The sequence below is a fragment of the Amblyomma mixtum genome, chromosome 8 (genome assembly GCF_055824585.1).
Source record: "Amblyomma mixtum isolate Tamu chromosome 8, ASM5582458v1, whole genome shotgun sequence".
Classification (NCBI taxonomy): domain Eukaryota; kingdom Metazoa; phylum Arthropoda; class Arachnida; order Ixodida; family Ixodidae; genus Amblyomma; species Amblyomma mixtum.
Genome location: NC_143019.1, coordinates 40,645,876 through 40,660,248, shown reverse-complemented (window position 1 = coordinate 40,660,248; position 14,373 = coordinate 40,645,876). Strand labels below are relative to the sequence as shown.

Sequence of the window (14,373 nt, the reverse complement as noted above, 5' to 3'; positions counted from 1 at the left end):
CGTTTTGGCTATAATCAACGAACGAAGCGAGAACAACAAATTGCATTAAATTACGCAGATGAAAAACAGGACTCAAATAAAAAGCAACGAAGAGACCATGGATACGGCAAGCTATGGGCTACAGTAGACCATGCGTAAGTTCATATTTGCCGCCACAAAGAACTAAAACGACAGGGTGCGATGAAACGTCAGGTGCTTATGATCTTTTTGCCATACCCTTGTAAGCGTAGCTTGTATGCTCTCGCCATGATCATGCCAATCATACCTCAGTTTGCATAATGGGGTTTCCACACAAAGCGCACGCTAAACTATGCTATGCCACTGAAGTGTGCGCAGGAAAGAAAAACGAAACTAGAAGGTCACGTGGGACGACGTCAGACAGCCGGTTTCTAAATTGGCTTCGGCGGTGGCTTCAAGGCCAATGCCAGGCCAGCCAAGCCGATCCCGAGCTGCATTTACAATGCGAGCATTTCGAGGTCTCGGTCAGCTGCTGCGCGGCCGCTGCCCTGGTGGTTTCTGGTTAGGAGGAAAGAGGCGCCGGAAAAAAGTGTGTCACCCGGAGCCAAGGAAAGGCGCGTCCCTAAAACATGGACGGCCTAGTGCGAGATCGTCTCACCATGCTCGCCGCCCTGGGCACGGGCGTCGTGGTGGGCATCAGTGGCATCTACCTCTACTACCGACTCAACCGCACCGTGAGCCGCGAACTGACCAGCCTGGCCGGCAGCATCGCCGAACTGCGGCGTCAGATCGAGCAGCTCAAAACAGAGGAAAGACGCGAGACCCCGTTCCAGTCCCAGACGCAGCCCCTGCAGCAGTCGCAGCGCGAGGACGACGAAGAGGACGAGTACTACGACTTCACTGACGTGTGAGTGGTGCTTCTGACAACTCGCTTTTTTATTATTACCGACATCCGAATACGGGTTGCACGCCGTGAGGATACATCGCGAGATCGGCTCACAATTGGGCGGATAATTGCTGCAGGAAACAGGAAATGCGGGCTGGAAACAAAACACGAAACCAAACCGACGCCGCGCTGTCGCTAGCGCCGGCATCGTCACCTGGGCAGAGCAAGGCGACAGGTAGTCTCTAAAACCGGTAGCGTCGCCTCTAGTCTAGTTCACTTTAGTCGCCTTCTTACGGATCGCTCGGTCTTAATGTTGTTGGCAAACAAGAGGCTGGATGCGTTATCTTTTGTCCTATTTCTGCGCCAGTGCTCCAAATTCTAAATAGGCTTTGCTAACTGCATTGTAACGCTACGTGACGCATGCGCAAGCCTGTAACATGCATACAGGTTTTGTAAAGAGAGCGAGAGCTGTGCGCAGTGTATGAGAATTTAAGTAAAGGCTTCAGCATTGACTTGTGCTTGTCAGGACGGCTGGACCCCTTATCCTGTAGATATATGGATGCTGTCTTATTAAATTGCATACTAGAACAAAAATAAAAGCGCAGTAAATTTGCACATGCACACAATAATACTTGCTTGCATGTGTGCACTGTCGCCTTTTTAATGATATGCATCATCAGCATCTGTGGCTCTCCATAATCAAAATGCTGTGGAACCTTTTAATGATTTTTCACGCAGTGCAACGCAAGGCAGTAGGATCACTGTCTAACGGAAAATGTACTGGGAGCTATGTTCAGAGAACTAGCACTATGGAATTGCATAACTTCACCTTCTTAATCTGAACAATGTGACGTACATATACATTGGCCCTAAATCAAAAGAAACGTCCTCTTGAACTTGACTAGTGTGGGACCTTCGTCTTATATTCTATTGCCAGATTGCACTGCAAGGATTCGCAATGAGTTAGAAATTCTGGTCCCTCTTTTTCCGAGTGTAGGTGTAAGCTTGAAATGCTCAGCATTTTATAGCGAAACATCACATAGCTCTGTGCAACAACAACAACAACAAAAAACTAGGTTACGCCTGACATCTGTGGTAAGTTTTTGTAATTAGAGCTGCCGAGCTACCCTTTCTAAACTAAACTACTTTATTGTTTTGCGCAAACTATATGTATTTGCCTACATTTGGTCTACAAAACCGGCAAAAATACGACAGTGTGGAACAATCTGCTACTTAACACTGTGTGAACCTTAGAGACAAGACACAAATGCGAAAATGTACCACGTTCTGTACATGCTGCTTGCGGAGTGTTTTTGTCCTTCTTTGTGTCTAGATTCATGCTCTTGTAACTCCGACCATGCCCGATAAGCTGGCTCAGCAACATGTGAGACGAAGATTTGTTGCTACCCGCAGTGAGGATGCCTCGTGGACGGGCTTGCGTGAGGCCGGGGATGTTGGGTGGCTTGAGACCCTCGACGGTGCTCTGGATAGGCCGGGCGACAAGCAGGCACTGCTTGATAGCATGCTGGCCCGCGAGTCACAGTACACTGATTCAGCTGGCTTCTACTGGCGGCTTGCCAAGGCATCGCATTTGTGCGGCCTGCAGCTGAAGTCTGGCCGTGGCAAGGAGGAGCTCGCCCGTCAAGGTAATGTTCCATGGTCACGTTTGGCCTGTTCATTCAGAGAGCTGTTCCGTAGTCTCCAAGTGGTAAATAATACTCTTGATGAAGTGTTATGGTAAACCTTGTCTCATCTAGTGAAGCACAAGAAACTAGGTTTATTAGGGTTTAGCATCCCTAAGCGACTCGGGCTATGAGGGACGCCGTAGTGAAGGGTTCCGGAAATTTCGACCACCAGGGGTTCTTTAACATGCACTGACATCGCACAGTACACAGGCCCCTGGAAACTAGGCAGTAAGGTTTCGGGCGAGAAGCTAGTGAAATCACCAAATGCAAAATTGCTGGTTTCCGTGTCTTTTTATACAGTTCATAAACTGATAACAGTACTTCCTGATTGTTTGATCTTTCATAGAATTAGTTTGAGGCTCCATCTAGAGGGCTCTATCATTTTTCTGAAACCACAAAGACAATGGATTTGAAGAAGTTTGCTGGAAGGTAGCTAGAAGGCCCCTGCATATTTTGCCACTGCAGTGCAGTGTAACTTGACATGAAGGGTTCTGGAGTGTCATATGACCTGTGGAATTGGAGGCCAGTGTATTTTCGGCTAGGGTTCTCAGCCAGCAAAAGGCAGGTTATGTTACGTATTTATAAGCAGTTAGGGTAGCAGAAAGGGCATAATATCTGGCAAGATTCAGCGCGGTTCCCCAAAATCTTAATTTGTGCTTAGATAAATTGAAAATCTCAATACCAAGTTTTCTGTTTTATCTAAAGGCAGATGTGGACACATGACCTAACCTTAATGCAGTTTGGTAAGCCTGAATTGGAATATACCAGATTGATGCTAATTGTGTACAGGAGCGCTTGGCTGGGAACAGGATTTTCCCTACACGATGGACAGCGTGCACAATGGCCACCTCTGCCACTATGTTTCATGAATAGTTGGATGAATGTTGCTAATATTGTGTGTTTTGACTAACATTCGCATTTTGGCTAATGCATATTCTGCTTGTAACGAATGTACCTGGTGCAAGTCATGGTGTGTCGCATGCCTTTTCCAGCATTTGCACGTGCCGAGCAAGCCTTGCGGCTAGACGAGTCAAGTCCCGAGGCCCACAAGTGGTACGCCATCACACTGGGTGCGCTGTCGGAGTACGTTGGCTCACAGGAGAAGATTGAGAATGGCTACCGCTTTAAGGTACGCTCCTAGCATAGATCACTCCTCTAGCAGCTAATCGAAGGTCACCTTATGGTGTTGCTGGAGTGTCTGATCAGACAGAAAACACGTACACACAGAGCGCAGTTTAATCATGAACGACAAGCACCAACTAGCCCGCCAGAAAACCCTTCTTGTTCAGGAAGTGTTGAGCAAACCTTTGTTTTTAACACCTTGTCCACAGGAAAATCTTATTTGTGCGTAATGCCACTATGCGCAACATGTGTCTCTAAAACCGCACTAAAAAGTTTGTCTAATTCTGAAATATTTGCTTCATAACTTCACTTGCTGATGTTTGTCCGAATCCTATGGCAGATTGCCCATCTGCCAGGGTGGAAAGATAGCAGCCTGCCAGCAGGCTATATAGCTAACTATGTAAAACATTGTGGCTACAAGTGGGTTTTGAACCCGCGGCGGCGTGAGCAGACCAGCTTTGCTGGTCACTGCTTTAGACCACTGCATCATCGCTGCACATTTAACTACAAGTCTCCCATGCTGTGTTTTGGATGCCATCGTCTTCATCAATTTCCATCTATGCTCAATGGATCCAAAACACACCACTATAACGTTGCCTTCTTACATCGAACCGAAACTGAAATGCGAGCACACTTAATTTTCATTAGGCCTAACCACACTAGATCGTCCATCGTTTTTTTGTTTGTTCTGTCCGCTATGTTGTTAAGAGTAAGGAATCAGCATTCCACGCTCTGGCATCATTCATTGTGGGGACGCAACACATATTTATCTCAATAGCTTGCATTTTGTTACGGGGGACCGGCTGTAAAGGCTGCAGTTTTCCAGCGAAATGTGCTTGACTTCCATTCTTTTTGTTTTTTCCGCTCGCAACAGGAGCACGTGGACACGGCCGTGCGGCTCAAGCCACAGGACCCAACACTGCACCACATGCTGGGCCGGTGGAGCCTCGAGGTGGCGACACTGTCCTGGCTGGAGCGGAAGCTGGCGGCCGCCCTCTACAGCCGGCCGCCCGAATCAAACGTGCAGGAAGCCCGGGCCCATCTGCAGGAGGTGAGCGTTTCCTGTAGTATTACGTTCTTCCGTATTGCATGCGCGGGCTTGTTGATGTGAAAGTTGGTTTCTCTTTGATCTACTGTTGGGTAATCAGCCCAGTATTGCAAATGTACAGTGTCACTCTGGGCCTTTGTTAGACCAACCTTTGCCGATACGTTTCCAATATTGGGCCGATTTAATTGTGCTGTTTAGGACCCTGCCAAGCTGTTTTTAGGCCTGGCTTCTGCTCTTTGAGTAAAGGAAGTAAATCTAGGGTTTATGTTCAATCATGCAGTGCACTAAAAGCACAACACTGATTATAGCCATACTCTGAAGGTAATCAAGGGTCTTTGTCAGAAATATAAGGTAAGCTGCCATATCAAATGAAAGAAGTCAGTGATGTGTAATGTTTTCTGTATACTAAAAGATATACATAAAATATGTTTGGGCAAATAGGCACTCATGGGTTACAAGATTGCTGCCGACTCATCCTTGAGCACTACAACGGTGTGTGGATTCTTTCCCTTGCGTCTTTTCTTTGCTGTAGCTTAATAAGTGATATTTGTCGTATTTCTTGTAGTTCTGTGAAGCTTAATGAAAACAAGCCAACCCTTATTTGGCAATGGTTGCAGAGTCCGGAGCACAGGTGGAAATCTTCAAAGTTACGGCTTCACAAAAACCTGTGCCCCTTCGCGAAATAAATATAATTAGTTGCAGAAATGACATTCATAAAAATGCCGTTAGCAACTGCAATCGTGCTGTTAAACAAACAGTGGGAAGATTATGGATAATATGAGACAAAAAGCCATTGCAGCTTGAAGGCAGCTTTGCAACACTAGTACTTGTGCACTCTGCAAGTTCAGATTTTGGGCATATCTTCTGCACCTTCTTATGTAAATAAGATAGTGGATCGTTATTCAGCTGCATTCAGTAGCATTGGCATAGTGCTACGCATTACTTAGTCATTGTATCTAACTGTTCCTTGAGTGAATCATGTAAAAAGGTATGCACTCTTATTTTTCAGTATTTGATGTGTCACACATATATACACTGCACTGTTTCTGAAAATGGTAAGGTAGTTAGGTTTAATTTGGTTTATTTCTTCTGGCTTAGCATGCTTCCCACTTCAGTTCATCATTCTTTTGGTTGACTTGCTTAGGCCCAAAACATTTGTTGCTAGCAAGAAATATAATGTTTATCAGATGGTGAAAATAGGCAGTTCGAAGTGCTAACTTGCTGCTCACTGTGCACGTGTGAAAGAATGATCGTTTACTACTCAGGCGGACAAGCTGCGGCCTGGGTGGAAGGAAAACCTGCTCTACATTGCAAAGGTAAGCTGTAGCACAACTCTTGTTGAGACGTCCACCGAAGCTTTTTGTCTCAATTAAGTGCACAGACGATGAGTCCCGATGAGGCCATGATGCAGACTGAGATCAGAACCAAGCCCGTGCCTCTGGTACACTAATCAGCTCTGCCAACCAAATTTATGCGTGTTCTTTAGTCATTCTTTTTCGACACAATCACTTTGGTGGCATTGCAGGGCGTATGCCAAGTAGGTCGATTTCGCAGTGCGTCACCATACCAGTGTTACCACAAGGGCTGCTAGTCGTCATTGCGGCTTTTTGCCGGGCACTAAATGGCAACCACGGCTGGAAGCATTCACTTTGCCAAGCAACATGCTGCCTGCCATTGCTGTTGCACTCCTGTCAGTGCGAGTAGAGAGAAATCAACAGACATAAATTTGGCACGATATGTGCATAGTGGACAACACTTGTATATAGTATACGTTCAACAGAAAGAGCACCGATAAAATGTGGCTGTGTCTGCACTGTTCAAGGTTGCCAGAGAATTTATAACAAGTTCTTGTCAGGCATTGTATAACTTTTTTTTTGCGTACCTCCGCGATGCCTCAATCTGTTATTCACTGCCATTCAACCTGATTTCTTCCTTTGGCACGGCTAAAGCTGTATGGTGCCTGTACTATGATAATTACGGTATTATTACTATTATTAGGTAGCAGTGACTAGGCAGTGAGCAATAGAAGGACAGTCATTAGCCACAGAGGTCATTCTGCATGTGCCCACTGAGTGGAGCACAGTCAAGCCAGTCACTTTTGTTCGTCATGTGATCTTTTAAGGAAAAGTGTCGGTCCAAAATGATGGGCGTGGAAATTAATTTTTACATACCAGCGCCATTATGCAAATTTCCATGCCTTTCCGTTTCTTAGATGTGCGTTTCTCTCTGTCTTTCTTCATGTTGTGCTTGCTTGTGTTGCCATTTCCAGACTTACATCTGCGAGGGGAACTACGGACCCGCCATGGCGTGGATTGACCGGGCTGCAGCACTTCCCTGCGTGGATCCTGGTGTAAGCATTCTGGCCTGGCAGCACGTTTGCACCCTTTTTTTGTGTGTGTATATGTGGCTCTGTGAAATGCCATCTGTTAGTGGAAATGCCATCTGGTGGCATGTGGTTGTTTTTTCTTCTGCTTTTCTAATCAGTTAGCTTTAAGCGATAACATATTCAGTAATATAAATTGATCAACACCACAAAATAAATAAATAAATTAAAAATCCCCCGTGCCCCTTGGTTTCTGTGGCTGTTGGCTTCTCTCATATTTATAACGAGCCCCTCGTTCCCCTTTCCTCGTCTGCTTAATTGCTTAACGAGGGCCTCGGTTCTGGCAGCCTTGATGCCTTAGGAAGCATAAGAGGGTTCTCACACAGCTTCCACCCTCGCCGTTCGATGACGTTCTACGTCACATCAGCGGTAACTCAGGATGTGCTACGTCCGCTGCTTAAGAACGTGGGTGGCGCTGGTGAACGCTCCCAAGGTTAGGTTATTTGTAAACATAAATACCCCCGAAAGCAGAAGGTCAGACAGCCGTCGCCGTAGCTCAGCGGTAGAGCACCGGACGCGTAGTTCGGAGGTCGTGGGTTCGGATCCCACCGGCGGCATGTGGTTGTTTTTTCTTCTGCTTTCTAATCAATTAGCTTTAAGTGATAACATATTCAGTAATATAAATTGATCAACACCACAAAATAAATAAATTAATTAAAAATCCCCTGTGCCCCTTGGTTTCTGTGGCTGTTGGCTTCTCTCATATCTGTTAGTAGCATAGAACAAAGCTGCAGTGGGCCCGTAAACACATCTCCTGAGCATTTCATTTTGTTGTGAAAGCAACACTCCGACAGCCAAAGCGAGACCTCGGGTGGCCGCCGTAGCTACGCTGACCTTGTTTCAACTGGTCGAAATGGTTGTGACATCACAGTGCGCGAATTTCAAAGGGGGCCAATTGTACTTTGGCCAGTAACCATGCAACCAATTAATGGGATGGTATAGTGATGCTCCAAGTAAATGGGACTTAGTTTAGTTAATTAGCTAACCAACCAGTTAGCCTAATTAACCTTTCTAGTCACACCAGGTAAATAAATAAAACCGGGTAGGGAATTGGTCGAGGGTCTCCGGAGTGGGAGACGAGCACGCTACCGCCATGCCAGCTTGATGGTTTCGAATAAACAAGGGCGCCTCTAGTGAAGTTTCCTGGTTCACTCCCATCTTCCTCCCTTCTCTTATGGCGAGGTTCAGGTGTCCACCCGAGATATGGATGGGGTATGGAGACAGATGCATTTCCTTTCCTCAAAGACTCCCTGGCAGCGTTGCAAGACGCTGTGGTGTTCCACCCTTTAAGAGGCGAAGCTTAACATCTTAACCACACATCAGTGACACAAGCAGCAACACTGCACTTAAGGCTTTCGCCTCACCACACTTTAGGTCAACAAAGTGCCCCCCTGAATTTTCTCTAGTTCCACTTCCTTTTGAAATGGGTGCTTTTTTTTCCATAGTCAAGGAACTCGTAACTTGATGAATTTAGTTTGCCTTTTTGATCACAGCAGTGCAACTAGCAAGAGTACACTACTGCTTTCTTGTTTAACTTAAAACTTGTTAGCCTAAAACTTTCTGAAAAATGTTCTTTCAGCTCAGCTAAAAAGGCAGTTTTTTCATATACAGGGTGTTTCATCTAAGACTTTCTGCAATTTTTAAAAATAAGCTATTCGAATTAGATGCGCGCTTTTTCTGGCATAGCATTGTCAGTGGTGTAGTACATCATAATGCAGCTAAGACGTGCTAACCAGCAGGCTTGTTAACCAATATTTAATAGTTAACTTTTAAACTATTACCGCTGGGCTCCTTAATTATTGAGAGGCATGTAGCCTACCATAAGTGATGTCCATATCCGTTTTTAGAATTTCGAGAACCCGATTATCCTCGGCGCTGTGGCCCAACAAATTTTGGCTATCTCTACGAGTTAAGTTCACTGGAGAGGTTGCTTTGCCTGCAAGCTTCTCAAACCGCATGTATTTTGGCGCAATGTAGGCGAAATTTGTTGGGCCACAGCACCAAGGGTAACCGCGTTTTCGAAATTCTAAAAACTGATATGGGTATTACTTACGGTGGGCTGCATGCCTCTCAATAATTAAGGAGCCCAACGGTAATAGTTTAAAAGTTAACTATTAAATATTGGTTAACAAGCCTGCTAGTTAGCACGTCTTAGCTGCATGATGATGTAGTACACCACTGACAATGCTATGCCAGAAAAAGCGCGCACCTAATTCAAATAGCTTATTTTTAAAAATTGCAGAAAGTCTTAGGTGAAACACCCTGTATTGTGTGTGTTAGCCAAGCAAATACGAAGGCTGCTGTCCTTGCAGAGTTATTGCCTTACTAAAATCATGTCAAGGTTCCTGTGTAATAAAGTCTATGTGATTTGCAGGACGACAACGTGCAGAAGGAACTAGAAAACCTTCAACAGCAGTACCAGCGTTACCGACTTTACCGACCGTGAACAAGACGGTGAAGGCTGCAGCCTTGTTTGCAGGGACTCTGGTTGAATGCCATTCCACACCCAGGAAGCTGGACTGCTGACGTGAAGGGGCACGAACGTCCTCTTTGCTGTCTTGTAGAGCCATACCTCTTGTTATCAGAATGAGACTATAAGCATAACTGTTTGGGGTAGCCGTGGCGGAAGGTTGTTACAAGTATGTTACGCGTAGCAGCTACCGAATTTTGCATTGGTACTTGCTCGCAGTTTACTCATCTCGAGCCTTGTGGTCTTGCCAAGGACATAACTACGTCAGGATCTGTGTCGTACAGGCATCGATGGACATCAGGCACTAGCACGCCTCAACTTGTGCTCATCTCCAGTGAGCGTAGTGCTCGTTTGTGCGGCTCTTTATTTTTTTGTTCATTCTAATATACTAGTATATGTGACAACGATGTTTTTGACAAGTGGTGCTGGGAAGTCAACTATATGTTAATATTTGAGCCTAGCTGGGGTAGAGGATGGTTGTCATTATTACGATGTTACTTTTTTTTTTGTTATCCCGGTTCTCACTTGCGCTTTATGCTTGTGACCCATGTATTACTGTTGTGAAGGGGAAAGGCATACACAGAAATGGTCGTACGCGCACGACAGTGAGCAAGATATTATGGCTCCTACTTTAGTGTTTGCGATCACAGAAATGGTTGTACCACACACGACAGTAAGATATTGTCACAATGATACGTGGCAATATAATGGCTGCTACTTTAGTGTTTGCGCTTACTTGATGCTTGTCACCAAGACTGCAGGAGAACCGACGGCAGTTTCATGGTCAGAAGGTGATTGACCTTTTGGACCACTTGATGTTCGCCAGTTTGCCTTGCAGGCAATTTAGACTGGAGAAGGTTGCTTGAACAGCGATAACGATATGCACCATTGAGTGTGCATATTTTAATAGGCTACTTGAAAGTAAGTCTGTGCGACCTCCTAAGACCTTGACTGTGCAAGCCAATGGAGCAAATTTCAGGTTTAGAACTGAATGGAAAGTGTTATCTGTTGCAGTTCACAGTGGTTTTAATGCAGTGTATGCAGCGAGGTAGAGAGGTTGTTTGGATCTTATGGAGATCACGTTAAAAAGTTTGTAATAAATATGGACAAAGGCCAGTTTGCCTAAGATGCTTGACATTCTTGCATATGTTTGTACAGTAGGAACCCACTAGAATAAACTCTGATATTGATAACCCTTGGATATAGAAGAGAAACTGCGGTCGAATTTCACCTTCCACAGACGAATGTACATTTTGTAGTAAAGATATTCTTAATCGAAAAGTGACTATTGTGAACAGCGCCTGATCTTGACAATGTAAATTCTGCCGAATGATGACCTTGCATCATGTGCGCAGTCTAGGACTTCTCAGAGCTATACACATGTAACGGTGTAATTGCAAAACCAACATTCAGCGGCAGACGGATACGAAGACAATAAAACAACACTCTTCGAGGTAGCTTAACCACGCAGCTCATGAGCTGCAAGGAAAAGCGAACTTTTAGAAGGCCTTGGGGCTGTGAGGCAAAGCGTGCAACGCACATGGGGATAAAAAAAAAGAGACGTAACGTAAGCTATGAATGCATAAAGAAGGTGGTGCAGGCCACAGAGAAAGGAAGTACAGTAAAAGTGCAGTGAGGACTAGGGAAGGGAAGAAAAGGGCGAGCATTCACAGCATTGGGCAGCGGCGGCGGCTCTGCGTGGGTGGTTTTACCACGCGTGTTTAACTATTACCTTTTATATGACACTGAGGTCGCAGAAGATGACGCCGTGGTCACGCATAGCCTTGGTTTTCACGTGGAATCAAACTCTTGTTATTTTCATAGTTGCATTGTATTTTATTCGTGTAAATTTGGTACTTCTGCAAGTCCTAAAACAAAAACGAAAATGTGATAACATTAAATGTAACTGGTATAAAGGGATGATAAGGGCAGGATGGAAGGTATTTCTAAGTTTCTTTTACAACATACAGCATCCTCGGAGCCACGCCATCACGAACAACTGAGGTAACAATTTTTTCTGGTCCAAGTGACTTGACTACAGATGGGTTCTACTATATTGTATTGAAGCTGGTTCTGTATCGCACAATATGGAAAAAGTTGATTTGTTAAAAATTCAGAACAGCTTCAGTGTAACAGTCAGTGTAACAGAATTTTTATAAAATAGAGAATTTCAGCCTTCATAGTGAACACAAACTTTTTTTGTATAGACCTTTATTCAGGCCAGTTTTCAAGCAGTCAAAAATGCACATGTTGGTTAAGTACACCAGGAGTCAACATTTGTTACCATCTAGTGGCCCTCGTTCACTTCTGATTAGTCTTAAACTCTACTGACATGTGTTTGCATATTATACTCCCGAGTGCCAGCTGCCTTGCCACATTATTGTCTTGCTGTGCATGGCTTGCACTGTACATTCCTGGGAATACGAGCTTGAAATTAACTGTGCTAAAAAGCCGTCAGCGCAGTGTCAAAATGGAAAGATGTAGGGAACAACACATGTAGGGAAGTTTGAAGTTTGTTTATTTACATCATAGATGTGGGTAGGTCCGGGTAAAAAGTGATCGCAGATCACTTGAGGGACCCCCGGACCCCCCTTTACATGGCATACAGCAAAAAACATTGGAAGATCAGTCAAACGCTAGAGACAAAACTTTTTACACAGACACAGTTATACATACAAAATATTTCATACATCATAAAAAAAAAGAATATAGCTAACAACGTTTTGTTGCTTATTTAAAGGCTTTAATTTCGCGCAAGCTGCTTTTGGAAATATTGATATTCATGGACTGTAATTGGTTTAATAAGTGTGGCATATTGTAACGTAGCATCTGATTTCCGTAGTTGGTGCGACAAAAAGGAATAAACCATTTTTCTGTATTGCGCAGGGTATAAGCCGGTACAGTTTGAGTGAGGCAGGTCAAGTCTAGAAAGGCTCAATTATTATGTTGTAGAGATTTCTTGTATCTGGTTGCTAAGTAATATCGGTACAAGCTATGGACTGGTATAATCTGGTAGTGTGAAAATAAGTGATCAGTAGGGGCATGGTAGTCAACATTGGCAATGTAACGGACAGCTTTCTTTTGCAGCATGTAAATTTTATGCATATTTGTTTCTCTTGTAGTGCCCCATACCAAAAAACAGTAGTTTAAATGTGACAAAAAAAGATGTAGGGAACAACACATCCATGGTGGCTATGCTTGCTTGCAAGTTCTAATTTTTTTTATGTCTTGATGTGAGCAGTGTGAACATTAAGACCATTAATGCCCTGCCAAAGAGATCTGATGCATTAGGGATCACATTGCACGTGAAATTGCCGTGTTTTTTATATTTTCTAAAGTTTCAGTATGGGAAATATAGGCTGACTGTCATTGAATTTGCTCCACATTTTCCAGAAATAAAATGGTGTAATACCACTCTCTGTTCTGCTTGTTCGTAAAATCTACTGTTTTCTGCTGCACGCACTCGACGTTCCACTATTAAGGAAATGGTATGGCCAACATGGTATGACACGGCGGTACATTGAAGGCAAGTTGAAATGGTTTTTGAGAATTCCAGATGATTCAAGGATTTGAATGTATGAAGCTTCCAGGTGAAGTCACGTGAGTTCAATCCTGGCCGCGGCGATCGAATTTCAACAGAGGCGAAATCCTAGAGGCCCGTGTGCTGTGCAATGTCAGTGCACGTTAAAGAACCCCAGGTGGTCGAGATTTCCGGAGCCCTTCACTACGGCATCCCTCATAGCCCGAGTTGCTTTGGGACTTTAAACCCCACAAACCAAAACAGCAACAATGTTCAGGCTTCTCCTCACTGCTCCGGCGAAGTGCGGAGAATCTCACATTTACATCACTGCTGCCGAAATTTAAGGTTTCCGCTATGTTCACCCACATGATGCTGTGCGTCGTACAATGCCGCCAAACAACGACTTGTTTGCTTTACCCTCATTGGTGTTGCTTTCTTCAAGCAACCATTCCTTCACTGTAAACAGAGCGTAGCCATACTTAAGTCATCACTACTGCCCCTGCCCGAAGCTGTGCACTGTGGTGAAGCGTGAACACCAATGCGACTTCATTCGATGATTATGTCGCCATTTCAAATTCTAGCACAAAAAGACTTTTTTTTTTTTTTGCCTGCAAGTTTCACACATTGGACCCCTTTAAACTCGTCCAATTGTAAGACGTTTTCAGTTGCCCTTTAAGCATTATTATAAGAATGTATGTGTGTGTACATGTATTGGAAGGATTCCTCCATTTACACTGATGGACGCCTTAAAATCTAACAATTCTACTCAGCTTCACTGCTTTGCATAGCTCTGAATCAGTGGCTTTCATGTTTGTTGTGCAGGCTGCATTCCATACACCACATGACATATTTAAGTTCATCATCCAGTGCTGGCCAAGTAGAGTGGCTGTAGTATAAAAGGCCCCTTTGTTTTCGGATAAAACCTAACGGTGCCTGAAATTTGCACCTTAAGGGACACTGAGCAGAAATTGAAGTTGACTTGCATTGACAGAATACCAGCTCCTGATTACAAAAACGCCATTCATACTGACAACAAAGCTCTCGTAACGTAGAAAAGAGCAAGAACCAAAATACAGGTATCGCCGCCACAGGCCAAACTCGCAAGTACAAGCTTCATGACGTCATAGGACAAAACAGTGTTGCTAGAACCAATAGTTCTAGCAACACTAGGACACGAGAAGCCACAAATCACTGAGGCGCAGCAAATGCATGCGCAAATCTCCTTGACATCGCCAGATGGCGCCACATACCCGACAGCTACGAGCGCTCCTGCAGTGCCGGGACCAATCAGCGCCTGCTCA

At 44.5% G+C, this 14,373-nt stretch overlaps 1 protein-coding gene across 1 annotated transcript; it reads left to right on the top strand.

The window, feature by feature from the left end:
* Positions 1–446: 446 nt before the first annotated feature.
* On the top strand, positions 447–12,966 carry LOC149332213 (regulator of microtubule dynamics protein 2-like). Its single transcript, XM_089557151.1, has 7 exons — positions 447–865; positions 2,258–2,490; positions 3,522–3,658; positions 4,526–4,702; positions 5,965–6,015; positions 6,969–7,049; positions 9,457–12,966. Exons 1-7 carry the CDS (start codon positions 588–590, stop codon positions 9,526–9,528), a joined length of 1,029 nt encoding a protein of 342 aa, XP_089413277.1. The 5' UTR covers positions 447–587; the 3' UTR covers positions 9,529–12,966.
* The last annotated feature ends 1,407 nt before the right edge of the window (positions 12,967–14,373 follow it).